The sequence below is a fragment of the Xyrauchen texanus genome, chromosome 12 (assembly GCF_025860055.1).
Source record: "Xyrauchen texanus isolate HMW12.3.18 chromosome 12, RBS_HiC_50CHRs, whole genome shotgun sequence".
NCBI lineage: Eukaryota > Metazoa > Chordata > Actinopteri > Cypriniformes > Catostomidae > Xyrauchen > Xyrauchen texanus.
In genome coordinates, this window is record NC_068287.1 from 37,862,871 (window position 1) to 37,877,374 (window position 14,504).

Sequence of the window (14,504 nt, forward strand, 5' to 3'; positions counted from 1 at the left end):
AATGTTGCCTGGTCTGATGAGTCTCGATTTCTGTTGAGACATTCAGATGGTAGAGTCAGAATTTGGCGTAAACAGAATGAGAACATGGATCCATCATGCCTTGTTACCACTGTGCAGGCTGCTGGTGGTGGTGTAATGGTGTGGGGGATGTTTTCTTGGCACACTTTAGGCCCCTTAGTGCCCATTGGCCATCGTTTAAATGCCACAGCCTACCTGAGCATTGTTTCTGACCATGTCCATCCCTTTATGGCCACCATGTACCCATCCTCTGATGGCTACTTCCAGCAGGATAATGCACCATGTCACAAAGCTCAAATCATTTCAAATTGGTTTCTTGAACATGACAATGAGTTCACTGTACTAAAATGGCCCCCACAGTCACCAGATCTCAACCCAATAGAGCATCTTTGGGATGTGGTGGAACGGGAGCTTCGTGCCCTGGATGTGCATCCCACAAATCTCCATCAACTGCAAGATGCTATCCTATCAATATGGGCCAACATTTCTAAAGAATGCTTTCAGCACCTTGTTGAATCAATGCCACGTAAAATTAAGGCAGTTCTGAAGGCGAAAGGGGGTCAAACACAGTATTAGTATGGTGTTCCTAATAATCCTTTAGGTGAGTGTATATATAAAAATACACAAAAAGAGTTGTATTTTCTCTAAAAGAGTGGTGCAAACGGAAAGCGTCTTTTTCAAGATGCCTTTTTGTTTGTGTTTATTTCCTGGTTGCGGTCGATGTCTCTCCCCGTCTGTTGGCCACGATCGCTGCCTTTCGTGTCTGGGTGCCACACATATGGGGTCAATGTTCTTGGATGGTTCATGTCCTCACTGCGAGGACATGACCATGGCTACATTGCGACCATGGCTACGTCCCTGACATCGTCCCTACTATGGTAAGTATTTAGGGAAGCACGATTTGATCATCAGGTTCCTGATTGGCGCGAGGAGGTGAAACCCCCCCCCCCCCAGGTCGTGCCATGTTCCCTCGTGGGACCTCTCCGTCATCCTTTGGGGTCTTCAGGGATCTCCCTTTGAGCCCCTTGAGTCAGCAGAGCTGAAGGCGCTCTCTCTGAAGAACGCCCTCCTGACGGCGCTCACCTCCATCAAGAGGGTAGGGGACCTGCAGGCATTCTCTGTCAACAAACTGTGCCAAGAGTTACTCTCACTTCATCCTGAGACCCCGACCGGGCTACGTGCCCAAGGTTCCCACGACCCCATTTAGGGATCAGGTGTTGAACCTGCAAGCGCTGCCCCAGGAGGAGGCAGACCCAGACTTGGCGTTGCTTTGTCCGGTGCGCGCTCTTCGCATCTACTCGGATCGCACGCAGAGCTTTAGAAGCTCCGAGCAGCTCTTTGTCTGCTTCGGTGGACAGCGGAAGGGAAGTGCTGTCTCCTAACAGAGGATCGCCCACTGGGTCGTTGATGCCATCACTATACCACGCCCAGCACATGCCGCCCTCTGCTGGCCTACGAGCCCATTCTACCAGGGGTGTTGCGGTTTCTTGGGCGTTGTCCCACGGCGCCTCTCTAGCAGATATATGTAGAGCTGTGGGCTGGGCAACCCCTAACACCTTTGCAAGGTTCTATAACCTCAGGGTTGAGCCAGTTCCATCCCGTGTGTTATCAGGTGACACAAACAGGTAAGTTCGGTTCAGCTGGCCGGGTGCATCGCTTGTGCATGGCGCCTTTCCCCTCCCTTGAGGCGAAGACGTGCGCTCTTTCCCCAGTTGCATTTGCAAGAAGTATGCGCCCTGGACGCTCTTCCTCCCTAGCCACATGCTCCACATGTGCTGGTTGTCAGTGTGATACCTGATGTGTGTTTGCAGCGTCACTCCTTTTATACGCGTATGTCCGGGGGGTGTGGCATGCAAATTCCGCACGCCAATTTCCATTGGCCTTTTCTCAAGATCAGAGATGTCTGGGCACAGCAGGAGCGACCCCTAGTGTCAACTCATTGACACAATGTCTTGTTCCCTCCATCAGGTAACGGAGGTTACATCAGTAACCGAGACGAGTTCACTCACCTGTAATTGCATAGTATACTGGTGGAGTATTCAGCAGCCAGAGCCTTTCACTGCCTGAAAAAAAAATTGTAATCCACAAAAAATGACTAATTAATTCTCTAAAATTATAATAAGTTTACTTTAATAATTTATCATAAGTAATAATAATTACTTAATTGGACAAGTAATCACATTACTAATTACTTTCATTTTAAGTTACTTTCTAAAACACCTTTCCTCTCACCAAATTCAAAATAATGTCTCTTTTTCCTCTCTCATTGTTGTACATAAGTCATACACTCTGCACCTCACATTTCTTCCTCACATTACTCATATTATAGACCTCACTCATTACAGGTCTATAATTCATGCTTTAAAATAATTATACATAAATATCATTTTAAAAAAACATGTGTAACGCTATTAATGTACTTAAAAGTAATTCGATTAATTAAAAGTCAGTAACTGTAATCTGATTACAAGAAATTAAATTTAATGCATTACACTACTTTTTGCTGTAAATGTAATTATATCACAGTAACTAATTAGTTTGTAATCACATTACCCAACAGTGTTCTAAAGACAAGATCCACGCAACCTATTTGTCATTGAATATTGTCGCTCTTAACACAAAATACAAATGTATTTGTGATCAAGCATAGCACAGGTGAGATAAAAACATTGGAGTCTCTCTTGTTAAACTGCTAATTTTAAAAGGCTGTTTACAGAAATGCCGGATTTCCTTAAAGAGACAGTACCGGTGTTTAGTAGGTGTTCAACAAATCAACGTACTTACCCTTAAATAGTAAAGATTATGCAATTAAACAATAAAAATGTAACAAAATATAATAAATGAAATATTATATCATATTTATATATTTATAATCCTCTAAATACATTGATTTGTTCATTTTTAAATGGCTAAAATTGTGAAAAACTAATAAAATATAATTAGTCAAATGTATATTTTCACAATGTACCTAGTAAGAAGGCCCCCTGTATAATTCACAGCATTAGCTGTATTTCATATGTACACAAAAGGGACATTATAACTGAATAATATGACTTGATATTGCTTCAAGAGCTTGTGAATCGTAATCGAATTGGGAAATCTGTATCGATACCCAGTCCTATTAGTTTCCATTAGTAAGTAAAATACAGTCCTATGTAATTTGTCTTTCAGCAGTAAATGTGATGCAAGTAAAGTGACTATTAAAGATCTTATCTTCAAAAAAATGTTTTTACTTAGCCTGTGATTTTGATTTATTAAAAAAACACTACTCAGAATAGAAACAAAAACAAATATCAGCTGACAAATATCCTTGTTAGAGATGGAAAAAAAACACAGATTTAGATATAAATTGTAAAAGAAATCAAACAAACTGATACTTAGGGGAAGTGTCAAAAAACAGGTCTTTTGTACCCTGAGCCAGATTTGTACGTGGGCAGTAAGGATTCCTGTTAAAATAAAAAACATTTTACAATCATTTGTGGATTTCAAATGATGATTTTCTTGGTCTGATTAATTCGGAATTTGAAAAGTTGGAAAGCTCTCAGCAGACTATTTTTAATTATTTTGTATTGTCGAGACCGTATATAAGGAATTATGTTGGTTTAAAGGGAGCAGAACATTTCATTTTGTACTTTTATATATTAGAGCTCCAATAGTAGCCCTTTACTGCTATTAATGTGTGTAACACTTTATCCTTTCAGATTATCTTCAATAATGAACTGCAACCAAGATTGCCTGCTTAAATTATTCATGACTGTGCTTGGTATTTGTACATTTGGTATTTATATTATACAAAATGGAATGCTGAATGTTACAGGACTCACAAACCTATTGTGGCCAACAGGGTATGAGCCTACATTGTTATCCCTCTATCTTATCTTATCCATCTTATTTTGTCACATGTAGCTTTTTGTTTTATCTTGTAGTGTTGTAAAGACTTTATGATTTATGAATGACCCTTTTCTTTTCAACAGCACAAGGCATCTCCAAAATATTTTTTTTATTAAACCAAGGTAAGTGGTTGGTTATTTAGCGTCTTTAGATAAATCTTTCTCACATCATATGATCTCTTGTCTGTTATCTTTACCTATTTATTGCCTTTGTGTGTTCACTCATGACCTCAGCATTGGACCATTTCCCAGTAAAAACCGATCATCTTGTTCCTGTGAGGGATTTAGTATCACTGGGCTCAATGTGCCAGCGGCTGAACTAGAAGATCTTCAGAGACGCCGATCAGAAGAGCACAGACAATACAATCTTAGGTTAAACAGGAATCCTGAGAATTTCAGATCCTTCCCATTCATTTAGCCTCATTACATCTCTGATCATTAAAGAGTTGAAACAAGATTAACATTTTTGGAAGCATCGTAAAGTAAAGAATAAATGGAGAACATTTTAAAGACTATTGCTGTTTGAAAAGGCATTAATGAATGCTAAAAGTTATTACATAAAAACATGTTTCTCAATGCGTTACTTTCAGGATGAAGACAAACTTGGATACACTTATTCTTGCCCCGTCCAACTCCCCCCTCCAGTATCCCATCCAGGGTGTCATAGTGGAACCTCTTACAAAATGTGTGATACCAGGTAAATCTCTTTTCTTTCATATAACTCATGTTCCCTTTCTCAGATGTATAGTTTTATTTTATTGCTTAGTTCTCACTGTTAAGTGATCCATTAAGTGGCGTTAGATGTGAGATATAATTTACACAACAATAAAAGCATATACATATATTTCCTCTTCACTGTCTTCAATCTCAAGTAGATGTTAGAGGTTAATTACCCCAGACTGTTTAGACTTTAAAAGGAATAAATCGTAAAATTAAATATCAAAACTGCACATTCTCACAGGTTTGGCATTGCACACACAAAAAAGAAGACTATATAAGGTTCGTTTTGTAGTGGGTGACATTATAGTGGTCATGTGGGATTCTTTGGTTTGCTCTTGTTTCTGTAGGTGGAGGGTCTTTTCAATTCAGCTTTTTGCTGGGGCACACAGGCCAAAATCAGCGAAAATTGGCCAAATTAATGTTATATATAAATATCATTCTTTTCACATTCTGTTTTTGAAATGTGGACTCCAGACATAATACTGATTACTTTTCATGAGATGAAAAATAGACAAGGACATTCAAGGTTCCATGATAATGTCATTTTACAAATTTAAAACGTAAAAAAAAAAAAAAAAAAAACTTTCATTAAATCTTCCTTTATCTAATTTTGTGCTGACCTGATGTGGGACTTTTAGCTTAACTACAAATGAGGAACGTAGCAAAACAATCTGTCATACAAAAGTAAACAATGTGTGCAGTATCACACATTCAGTTTGTCTGAGTGGCTGAAGCTAGTGCAGAAGAAAGGAACATCTTTTAATGATCAAATAGTACGTGCAATTTGTGTGGATTGGTTAAGTGCTTGTGGAATAGATGTGTTTTTAGCTGGTTCTTGAATGTTGAGATGGTTTCAGCAGATCGTGTGGAGGTTGGAAGCTCCTTCCACCACAAAGGAATAGATAAAGTGAATGAATGTGAAACGGCGCTCATTCATTCACCGCAGAGAGCAAGTTGGGACATGAATTGAAGTAAGAGGCTGCTGTTCCATTGGCTGTCCTGAAGGCCAGAGTCAAAGCATTAAATTTGATACACACAGTACAGGTAACCAGTGGAGTGAAATCAAGAGCGGGGTGATGTGAGCCCTCTTTGGCTGGTCGAAGGCCAGACATGCTGCTACATTTTGGACCATCTGCAGTGGTTTAATCATGCTGGGAGGCCAGTCAACAGAGCATTACAGTAGTCCAGACCGAACTCCAGGCAAGAGTCGCTGACAAAGAACGCTTGCAGATCCCCCACCCTCTTGATGGAGGTGAGCGCAATCAGGAGGGCCACATTTAAGGAGAGGGCTTTCAGCTCGACTGACTTTTGCTGTTCAAATGGGGCTCTCCGAAGGCCCAAGAGGACCACGGAGAGATCCCATGAGGGGAAGAGGCATGGCCTGGGAGGATTCAGCCTCCGGGCATTTCTAAAATTTACCTGCAAGCGCTGCCCCGGGGAGAGGCAGACTCAGCCCTGTCGTTGCTGTGTCCGGTGCATGATTTGCTCACCTACTTGAATCGCACGCAGAGCTTTAGACGCTCTGAGCAGCTCTTTGTCTGCTTTTTGGTGGACAGCGGAAAGGGAATGCTGTCTCTAAACAGAGGCTTGCCCACTGGATCGTGGACAGCATTGCATTGGCCTACCAGATCCAGGCCATACCCGGCCCTTGCAGGAGTGCGGCGTTCTCGTGGGCACTGGAACCCATGTGCCGTATTGCCACATATTGAGCTCTACTTTTTGGTAGGATGTGGTCTCTGTGGGGTCTTTTCCCCCTGAAAGATTAGGAAAGGAAAAGAACACCTTCCCCGAAGCGCATGATAGCGTTAGATGGCCCAGCCGAATCTAATACTCTGTGGAGAGAAAAACATAGAGAGAAAAGGCCGCAACTGGCGTGGCCTGCTCCCATGCTAGTTACGTCGCTTCCCCTCCTCAGGGGTGGGGGAACTACATGATGTCTTTTGGGGCATTGGTGGAGGTTATGTGCAGTCTGGTGCACCTGCTAATACGCACGCAGCACCTGAATCGGCAGTTCACGTAACACAGTTCAGCTGTTGTGGCATTTTTCCATAGGATCACTACATCGACACAATGTTGAGTGAGTGACAGAAGGGGAACGTCTCGTTTACTGTCGTAACCTTCGTTCCCTGATGGACGTTGTGTCCCTCTTGCCACAACGCTGTACTAGCCACTGAAATGGAATGGAGCACAAAAACCTGAATGGAGTGGGCATTCCAGCTCCTTTTATACCCATATGTCCGGAGGAGTGGCATGCAAATTCCACTCGCCAATTGTTATTGGCTTTTCTCAAAGAATGGGAGGATTTCGGGGGCTCTCAAGAGCGACCCCTAGTGTCGCTACATCGACACAATGTCTCGTTCCCTCCGTCAGGGAACGGAGGTTACGATAGTAACCAAGACGTTTGATTTACATCATTGTCTAGTTTTGATTAGACAGTATTGAAAGATTTGTTGCCAGTTATGTCCGTAAAAGTTCCATTGATCCTGGTTGATCTTTTATTTCTGCCAGGCGTCCCTGAGTGTAAAGAGTGGAGTGTTCTCTGTGGAGGATCTTGTAGATGGAGAGCAGGTGGATGGACAGAGTCAGAGTGAACTGACCATTTTATCCATCAGTCTCATACAACTCAACAACCTGTTGAGCAGAATGACCTACACTAGCACCTTCTACCATGTAAAGACTAAAGATCTGGGTAATGAAAATACTGTCCTATTCTTACTTATTCCATTTAATTACTTCAGAGAAGGATATAAACTATGCAACTATGCTCTTTGCTTTGCAAGAGAGCTTGTTTTTCTACATTCTAGTTTACTTTTTATAGGGTCTTGAAAAAATTCACTTTTGATGTTTGAAGTCCATTCCAACAATATTAATTTTCTTCTCTTCTTAGTTTATTTGTCTTTTGAGGACTATAAGGCCATATTTCCCATCATGATCAAGAGAGCTTCTGTCCCTGTTCTGTATGACCCAGGGAAAGGTAAGACCACAAAGCTCAAATTAGAAATATTAATATCTAATATACACAATATAGCATATTTTTGTTGCTCAGTCTGCACTTTTTTATGATTATAAGGTATTACATTGCACTGCTGTTTGGAGTACTTGATTATGATTGGTCAGTCACAGACAATTCTATGGTTAAATGAACCAATTTTATATGGGATAATATACAGTCAGCTGACCATTAGGCAAAATAAACCCAAAAACTGATACAAAACTGATAAACTTAGGGTTTATTTTTGTTAATTACCAGCTGTCTAACCACAGCATCGATTACTTATACCTTGTTTATTAAGTATATTATAAGTGTATTGTTTGCCATCAGAACAACACAAACAAGAATAATCATTTGATTTATAGCAAGTTATGACCAATAATGCAACATGATTGTGTATTCTACTGGATACACCATTCAAAAGTTTTTTCAAATATACTTAATGAGACCAACTATATTAAAAATACATTGAAGTGAAAGGAAATCAGGTGTTTAAACTTGATTCACTGATCAGTGACCATCTCTCTTTTTCTGAACTTAGATATTAACTCACAGGTAACCATAACAACCAAGACCTTTCTGAGGTATGAGGAGTTGAATGTCCTCATCAACAGTATCCGACAGTTTTACCCAGAAATCAAAATCATTGTTGTAGATGATAGCCTAATTCCAGAAAAGGTGAACGGCAGCAACATAGAGCAATACATCATGCCACCTGCACAGGTAAACATTTCTACACTTTATCTACACATGATATGCCAAGATACTTTTGACACTTTTCTGTTTTCAGAGAAATCTCAAGATGCAGTCGAACACTAATCTACAAAATGTGTATCATTGTAGGCACACTGACAATTTACATAGGTCATCTATCACTGTGAAATGCTAGGATCGAATATCACAATTTTAAGTTCAGAGTGTAACTGGCAGTCAAGCATCACTTATGCTTGACTGCTATGTCAACATGCCAACTGATATGTTGGCAGTCAAGCATCACTTTTACTATTATATAAGTTAAGTTGGATGTATTATATCATATTGGTCACATTCAGGGTCATATCTATGATTTAATTAGCAAATCTGTGTGCAATAGATTGCACCAGTGCCTGTCCAATTTTTTTGCCATTTGGGTTCCAGAAGGATTTTCCCCATTCATTTCTTCCATAGGGTTTTCATAAAATTCTTCATAAAAGAGTTTTAAGCCATGAACCAAACCATCCAGTTCTGAGGTGGATCACAACATTACAAACTTTGATATGAAGCCAAAAAATGTTTTGAAAATCTGACAAAAAGACAAAGGAACAAGACTTATCATCTTTCATGAGGGCCTAAACTACAAAAAAGCATCAGTTGATTATAAGTATAGAAATAATATATAAAAAATGTATGGCAAAATATTTTGATATTTATTAGTTTGAGAGTGTAGGAAGACCAACTCGATTCAGTTATTCACAATATGTCACTGTTGTGCTTTGTTATCCACAATTGTCTGATTCTTGGAGTGTTTCGTTTCAGGATCATGGTAGTCTAGTTCTTCAACAGGATTTCCACTATTAAATGTGATTTCTAAAAAATTAAGCTGGAATAATGTAGACTGATAGCTTCAACAAAATCATATATTATCGATGAAGAACCTCAGAGCTCACAGTATGTCCGTCTTAAAATGATAAGTTATTGTTAAAAATTATTTTCTATAGAATAAATGAATAGGATCCCTTAGCATTTTACCAGCCAACCCTGAGTATTTTGTGAGAGCAGGACACTATACCGGAACTTATACGAACATATATTGGCTTCCCTTTGAACGTGCACAATGATTGACAGACAGAAAGTCTTCTGATTGGCCAAACGAATTTTCTGACTGTGGCCCGTAGACATCTTTTCCCCCGCAGTTTAACCAGCCTAGGGCTGTTACAGAGACAGGTGTGAGTCATGACACCTATTTCAGTGATTTCTAACAGGTCATAAAATATATAGGTATTTTCTGCATATCTTTTTTATAAAAAAAATCACTTACAGCACCTTTAAGTATTAACTTGTTTTTCCTCAGGGCTGGTTTGCTGGACGGAATCTTGCTGTATCACAGGTGGCTACTAAATACTTCCTGTGGGTGGATGATGACTTCGTATTCTGGAACAATACGCGGATAGAAGACTTTGTCGAGATCGTGGAAAATGTTCCAGAACTGGATGTGGTCAGTAAAGAGATGCTTTTTAGGAAATAATTTAAATTATGTTTAGTTTTTTCAAAATGTTCTCCACTCTTTAATTTCTTACCTGTATAATTATTAATTCTGACAGAATGGGTGAAAGATGATAGTGACTCTTTCTAACTAATGCATCCCTGTTTTGTTAAAATTTAAGTACTCATAAGTCAAAGTAAAACCTTTCAGCTAGTGGAACCAACATGACGTGCTTGTCCAACCATGAGTTTGGCCCAACTTGGCAGCAAGCTATTGGAACAGTACCTCACTCTGGCTTTGTCTCTAGCTTGGTGGAGCAGTAGGAAACAATCAGTTCTTTTTCCGCATTGTGTATGAGGAGGGGGAGGATGAGGAGGGTGGCTGTCTCCAACGTCTGCAAGGAGAGAAGCTTCAATCTCTGCCAGGCTTAAATGGCTGCTTCTTTGTAGATGGGGTCGTCAATTTCTTCCTGGCACGGACAGATGCGGTGAGAAGGGTCGGTTTTGATCCATTCCTGAAAAGGGTGGCTCACACTGGTAGGTACACAAAATAAAAGCTAACGTGAATCATGTACTATTTGATTAAGGATTGAGCAGATATGGTGGTTTGAAGAGTGTGTACAGAACCTTTGACATTCACTATGCACTGCTAATTAGAATGTTAGAATGATTTAAAATGTCATATAAAATAATTACATTGTAATAATTTTTTTCTTAATAAGATGTCACAAAATGAATGCTATGGCCCTCTCTGTTGTCCCCATATAAATCCCATTTAACTGCTTAGAACTGGGTGAAAAGTGAAAAAAGTCTCTTTCTCATATCTGCACTCACAGAGTTTTTTCTTGATGGTCTCGGAGATTTGATGATTGCCTCTTGTGAAGGACTTACAATCGGCCACCAAAAGCAACGCAACCAAAACAATTACAGAAGATTTAGGTTTCCGGGACAAAGGGATCAAAAAAACAAACTGACTCATCATTACTTCAAGAATTATTTGAAATGCATAAAGTACTGATGGACTTTTGAGGAGAGAAGTGATCAATCTCCTGTCAGATACCAAGTGCTGCTTAAACATAATTTATTTTATTTAATGTTTTTACTTATAATGAAAGTATGTAAATGTAAGTTTAAAGATAATACATCACAGAAATCAACTACACATGATTGTTAAAAATGTTTTGATAAAGAAAAGAGTAGTTTTGTCAAGTCATTTTTATTTGTATAGCGCCTTTCACAACACACATAGTTTCAAAGCAGCTTTACAGAAGATCAGCATAAACAGAAGATAAAACTGTAATGTCTATAATGTCTATGAGTCATTATTGTGTAATTAGTTAAAATACAATTGTGAATTGTGTTTAATTATAAGTAATTAAATAATAATTGTATTTATAACCCCAGTGAGCAAGCTGAAGGCGACTGTGGCAAGGAACACAAAACTCCATAAGATGTTGGTAAATGGTAGAAAAATAACCCTGGGAGAAACCAGACTCACTGTGGGGGCCAGTTCCCCTCTGGCTAACATCATGAATATAATGGCAATGTTAATTATATAAATGTTTTGTGGGCTAGGTGAAATGGTGTGACATTTACCTTTCTTTCTGTGACTACTCAGTCAATGGAGTCTACCATCAAAAAACAAAACAAACTTCAGTTTAAGTAAAGTTAAGTAATGTTGTCATATTTATCACACTCTAGGGGTCACTAATATTAAAATATTGTTTTTAAATATTACTGTGAATTGTACTGTGTATTAAATAAAACTGTAATTATGTTGTAAATACCTTGTTGATGAGAGAGGTCAATGGAAAATGGCCAGACTGGTTGTATCTGACAGAAAGGCTGCGGTAACTCAGATAATCCCTCTGTACAATTGTAGTGAGCAGAATAGCATCTCACGATGCACAATGTGTCGAACCTTAAGGGGGATGAGCCACAACAGCAGAAGACCACGTTGGATTCCAATTCTGTCAGCCAAGAACAGAAAACTGAGGCTACAGTTGGCATACCATTTGTGTACCTCAGTAGAAATCCAGATTTGTCAGATAAGGTGATGTTTTTCCAATCTACTGGCCAATTTTGGTGAGCCTGTGCCCACACCAGCCTCTATTTCCCATTCTAAACTGACAGTAGTGGTACCCGGAGGGGTCCTCTGCTTCTGTAACCCATACGCCTCAATGTTCAACATGTTGTATGTTCAGAAATGCTTTTCTGTATAGCACTGTTGTAATGTGTGTTTATCTGTCACCTCCCTGTCAGCTTGGAGCTGTCTGGCCATTTTTCTCTGACCTCTGTCATTAACAAGCCATTTTCACCCACAGAAATACTGCTTGTTGAATGTTTTAGTTTTTTTGCACCATTCTCTTAACACTCTAGAGTGTTAAGAGAATGAGATTAGCAGTTACAAAATACTCAAACCAGCCCATCCGGCACCAACAATCGTGCCATCGTCTAAATCACTGAGATCACAAATTAACATTAACTGAAGCTCCTGACCTATATCGGCATGATTTTATACATTACGTTGCTCCCACTTGATTTGCTGATTAGATATTGTAGAGTATTTTTATAAAGTTGAATAGAAATTAATCATGTATAATCAATGTAAATATAGCCTTTTTATTCTATTATTTCTGATTTTCAAGCATGTATTGCACTGTGTGAGTGTCTGTGTAGGAATGGAATGTGCTCACATATGTAAACTGAGTCTCCTGTTTTGACACTAGAGAAAATATATGGTGAGGCCCCTCCACAGAGGTTTCCTGGCCACTACTTAAAAAACAGACTGGAGTCAGAGAACAAAATGAAAATAATAGTGACATGTAAGGAATGTATTAGCCACAACTTGGTAGATCATATGTATATAAGCGGGTATAATCCCAGATGCTACAGTTGCTCTGCAGACAACTCAGCTTTCTTATATCTGATAATAAAGTCTATCTTCTGGAATAAAAACCACAAGACTTTGACAGTGATTTTCACAGAAGCCACGACAATAAGCGCATGAATAAGTAGATGTACAGGTGTACCTAATAAAGTGGCAGATGAGTGTGTGTGTGTGTGTGTGTGTGTATATTATATATATATATATATCATATGCTAATGTCTTTGTTTTTGCAAGAGAGCAACAAGCTGCAAGGTTCAACAGAGTTATTTGAACAGATCAAATTAAATGTAGGTTTTTGCTACATAAAGTATTTGAGTAGAGGCTACATTTTATTTTCATGTCAAAGAAACATTGTGTGGAACCAATGTCCACAACTGAATTAAGTAAAATTAAATTAAATAAAATGTTAAAATAAATCAGTTTATTTGCAATTTCTCCTATTGGCAGATGCTACAGTTAATTGCACACTAAAACATCCGGACACAAGAATGCTTCCAACAGGCCATCAGCATTCTGAACAGTTTGCATAGTAACAAGGTTTCTCTCTGTATTTACACAGCAATATTCTTTTAATAAAATTGAACTTTTATAACTATTGTTATACTGTATTTGATCTTCAACGTTATCTTTGATATTTCATTTAATTGCACCTAAGAAAGAACAGCAGCACAGATGCCAGCCAATACAAGCTTTATGTCCCCATAACACCTGTTGATATTGTTCTACTTTTTTATTGCTCATGCTTTATTCTGTGAATTACAATGACATTCAAAGATGTACTTTGCTTCTTTCATGGAACACAAAAGGAGAAAATGAAAGTCTTTCTCTCTCTTGTACCACTCAAACTCATTTGCACGTTTACATATTCAAACAGGCTAACAAATCTCTTTCCCTTTTTATTTAGTTCACTTGACATTGCTTTGAGCTCTATGGGGAGAGACTTCACATGACCTTGTTGAAACCCTTATACAATCACGCCAATCCTTCTAATTCCCAGTGGTCTTTCCGCTCCCCTGTGTTTTCTGGTGAATAGTTCTCCACATCACCATTAAAGACGCTCTCTGTGAATGGGTTTTTCACTTCAGAAGCTCGTTGTTGATTAACATGGTGCTTCAGAGAGACTCCTACCTGCTTCCCACAATGCTCTGGCTGGATTTATTGTATCCTTTATAAATATTATATAAATATTGGGACATCGACACAATTCTAATCTTTTTGGCTCTATACACCACCACAATGGATTTGAAATTAAACGAACAAGATGTGCTTTAACTGAAGATTTTCAGCTTTAATTTGAGGGTATTTACATCCAAATCAGCTGAACGGTGTAGGAATTACAACAGTTTGTATATGTGCCTCCCACTTTTTAAGGGACCAAAAATAATGGGACAATTGGCTGCTCAGCTGTTCCATGGCCAGGTGTGTGTTATTCCCTCATTATCCCATTTACAAGGAGCAGATAATAGGTCCAGAGTTCATTTCAAGTGTGCTATTTGCATTTGGAATCTGTTGCTGTCAACTCTCAATATGAGGTCCAAAGAGCTGTCACTATCAGTGAAGCAAGCCATCATTGGGCTGAAAAATAAAAAAAAAACCATCAGAGAGAGAGCAAAAACATTAGGTGTGGCCAAATCAACTGTTTGGAACAGTCTTAAAAAGAAAGAATGCACCGGTGAGCTCAGCAACACCAAAAGACCCGGAAAACCACGGAAAACAACTGTGGTGGATGACCGAAGAATTATATCCCTGGTGAAGAAAACACCCTTCACAACAGTTGGCCAGATCAAGAACACTCTCCAGGAGGTAGGTGTAT

General features: G+C 39.0%; 1 protein-coding gene across 1 annotated transcript; it reads left to right on the plus strand.

Annotated features, from left to right (window-relative positions):
• Window positions 1-864: 864 nt before the first annotated feature.
• Window positions 865-10,819, plus strand: LOC127652357 (beta-1,4 N-acetylgalactosaminyltransferase 1-like). The gene is made up of 10 exons (XM_052138467.1): window positions 865-896; window positions 4,143-4,280; window positions 4,499-4,605; window positions 4,870-4,907; window positions 7,137-7,317; window positions 7,516-7,602; window positions 8,162-8,343; window positions 9,671-9,814; window positions 10,110-10,338; window positions 10,638-10,819. Exons 1-10 carry the CDS (start codon window positions 865-867, stop codon window positions 10,817-10,819), a joined length of 1,320 nt encoding a protein of 439 aa, XP_051994427.1.
• The last annotated feature ends 3,685 nt before the right edge of the window (window positions 10,820-14,504 follow it).

What these genes read in the sequence shown, in the direction of transcription:
- LOC127652357 (XM_052138467.1), top strand. Translation starts at nt 865, where the DNA reads ATGGCTACGTCCCTGACATCGTCCCTACTATG. An exon ending in TACAAAATGTGTGATACCAG is followed by an intron (nt 4,606 to 4,869) that starts GTAAATCTCTTT and finishes ACATTCTCACAG; the next exon opens with GTTTGGCATTGCACACACAA. An exon ending in GAAAAGGGTGGCTCACACTG is followed by an intron (nt 10,339 to 10,637) that starts GTAGGTACACAA and finishes CTGCACTCACAG; the next exon opens with AGTTTTTTCTTGATGGTCTC.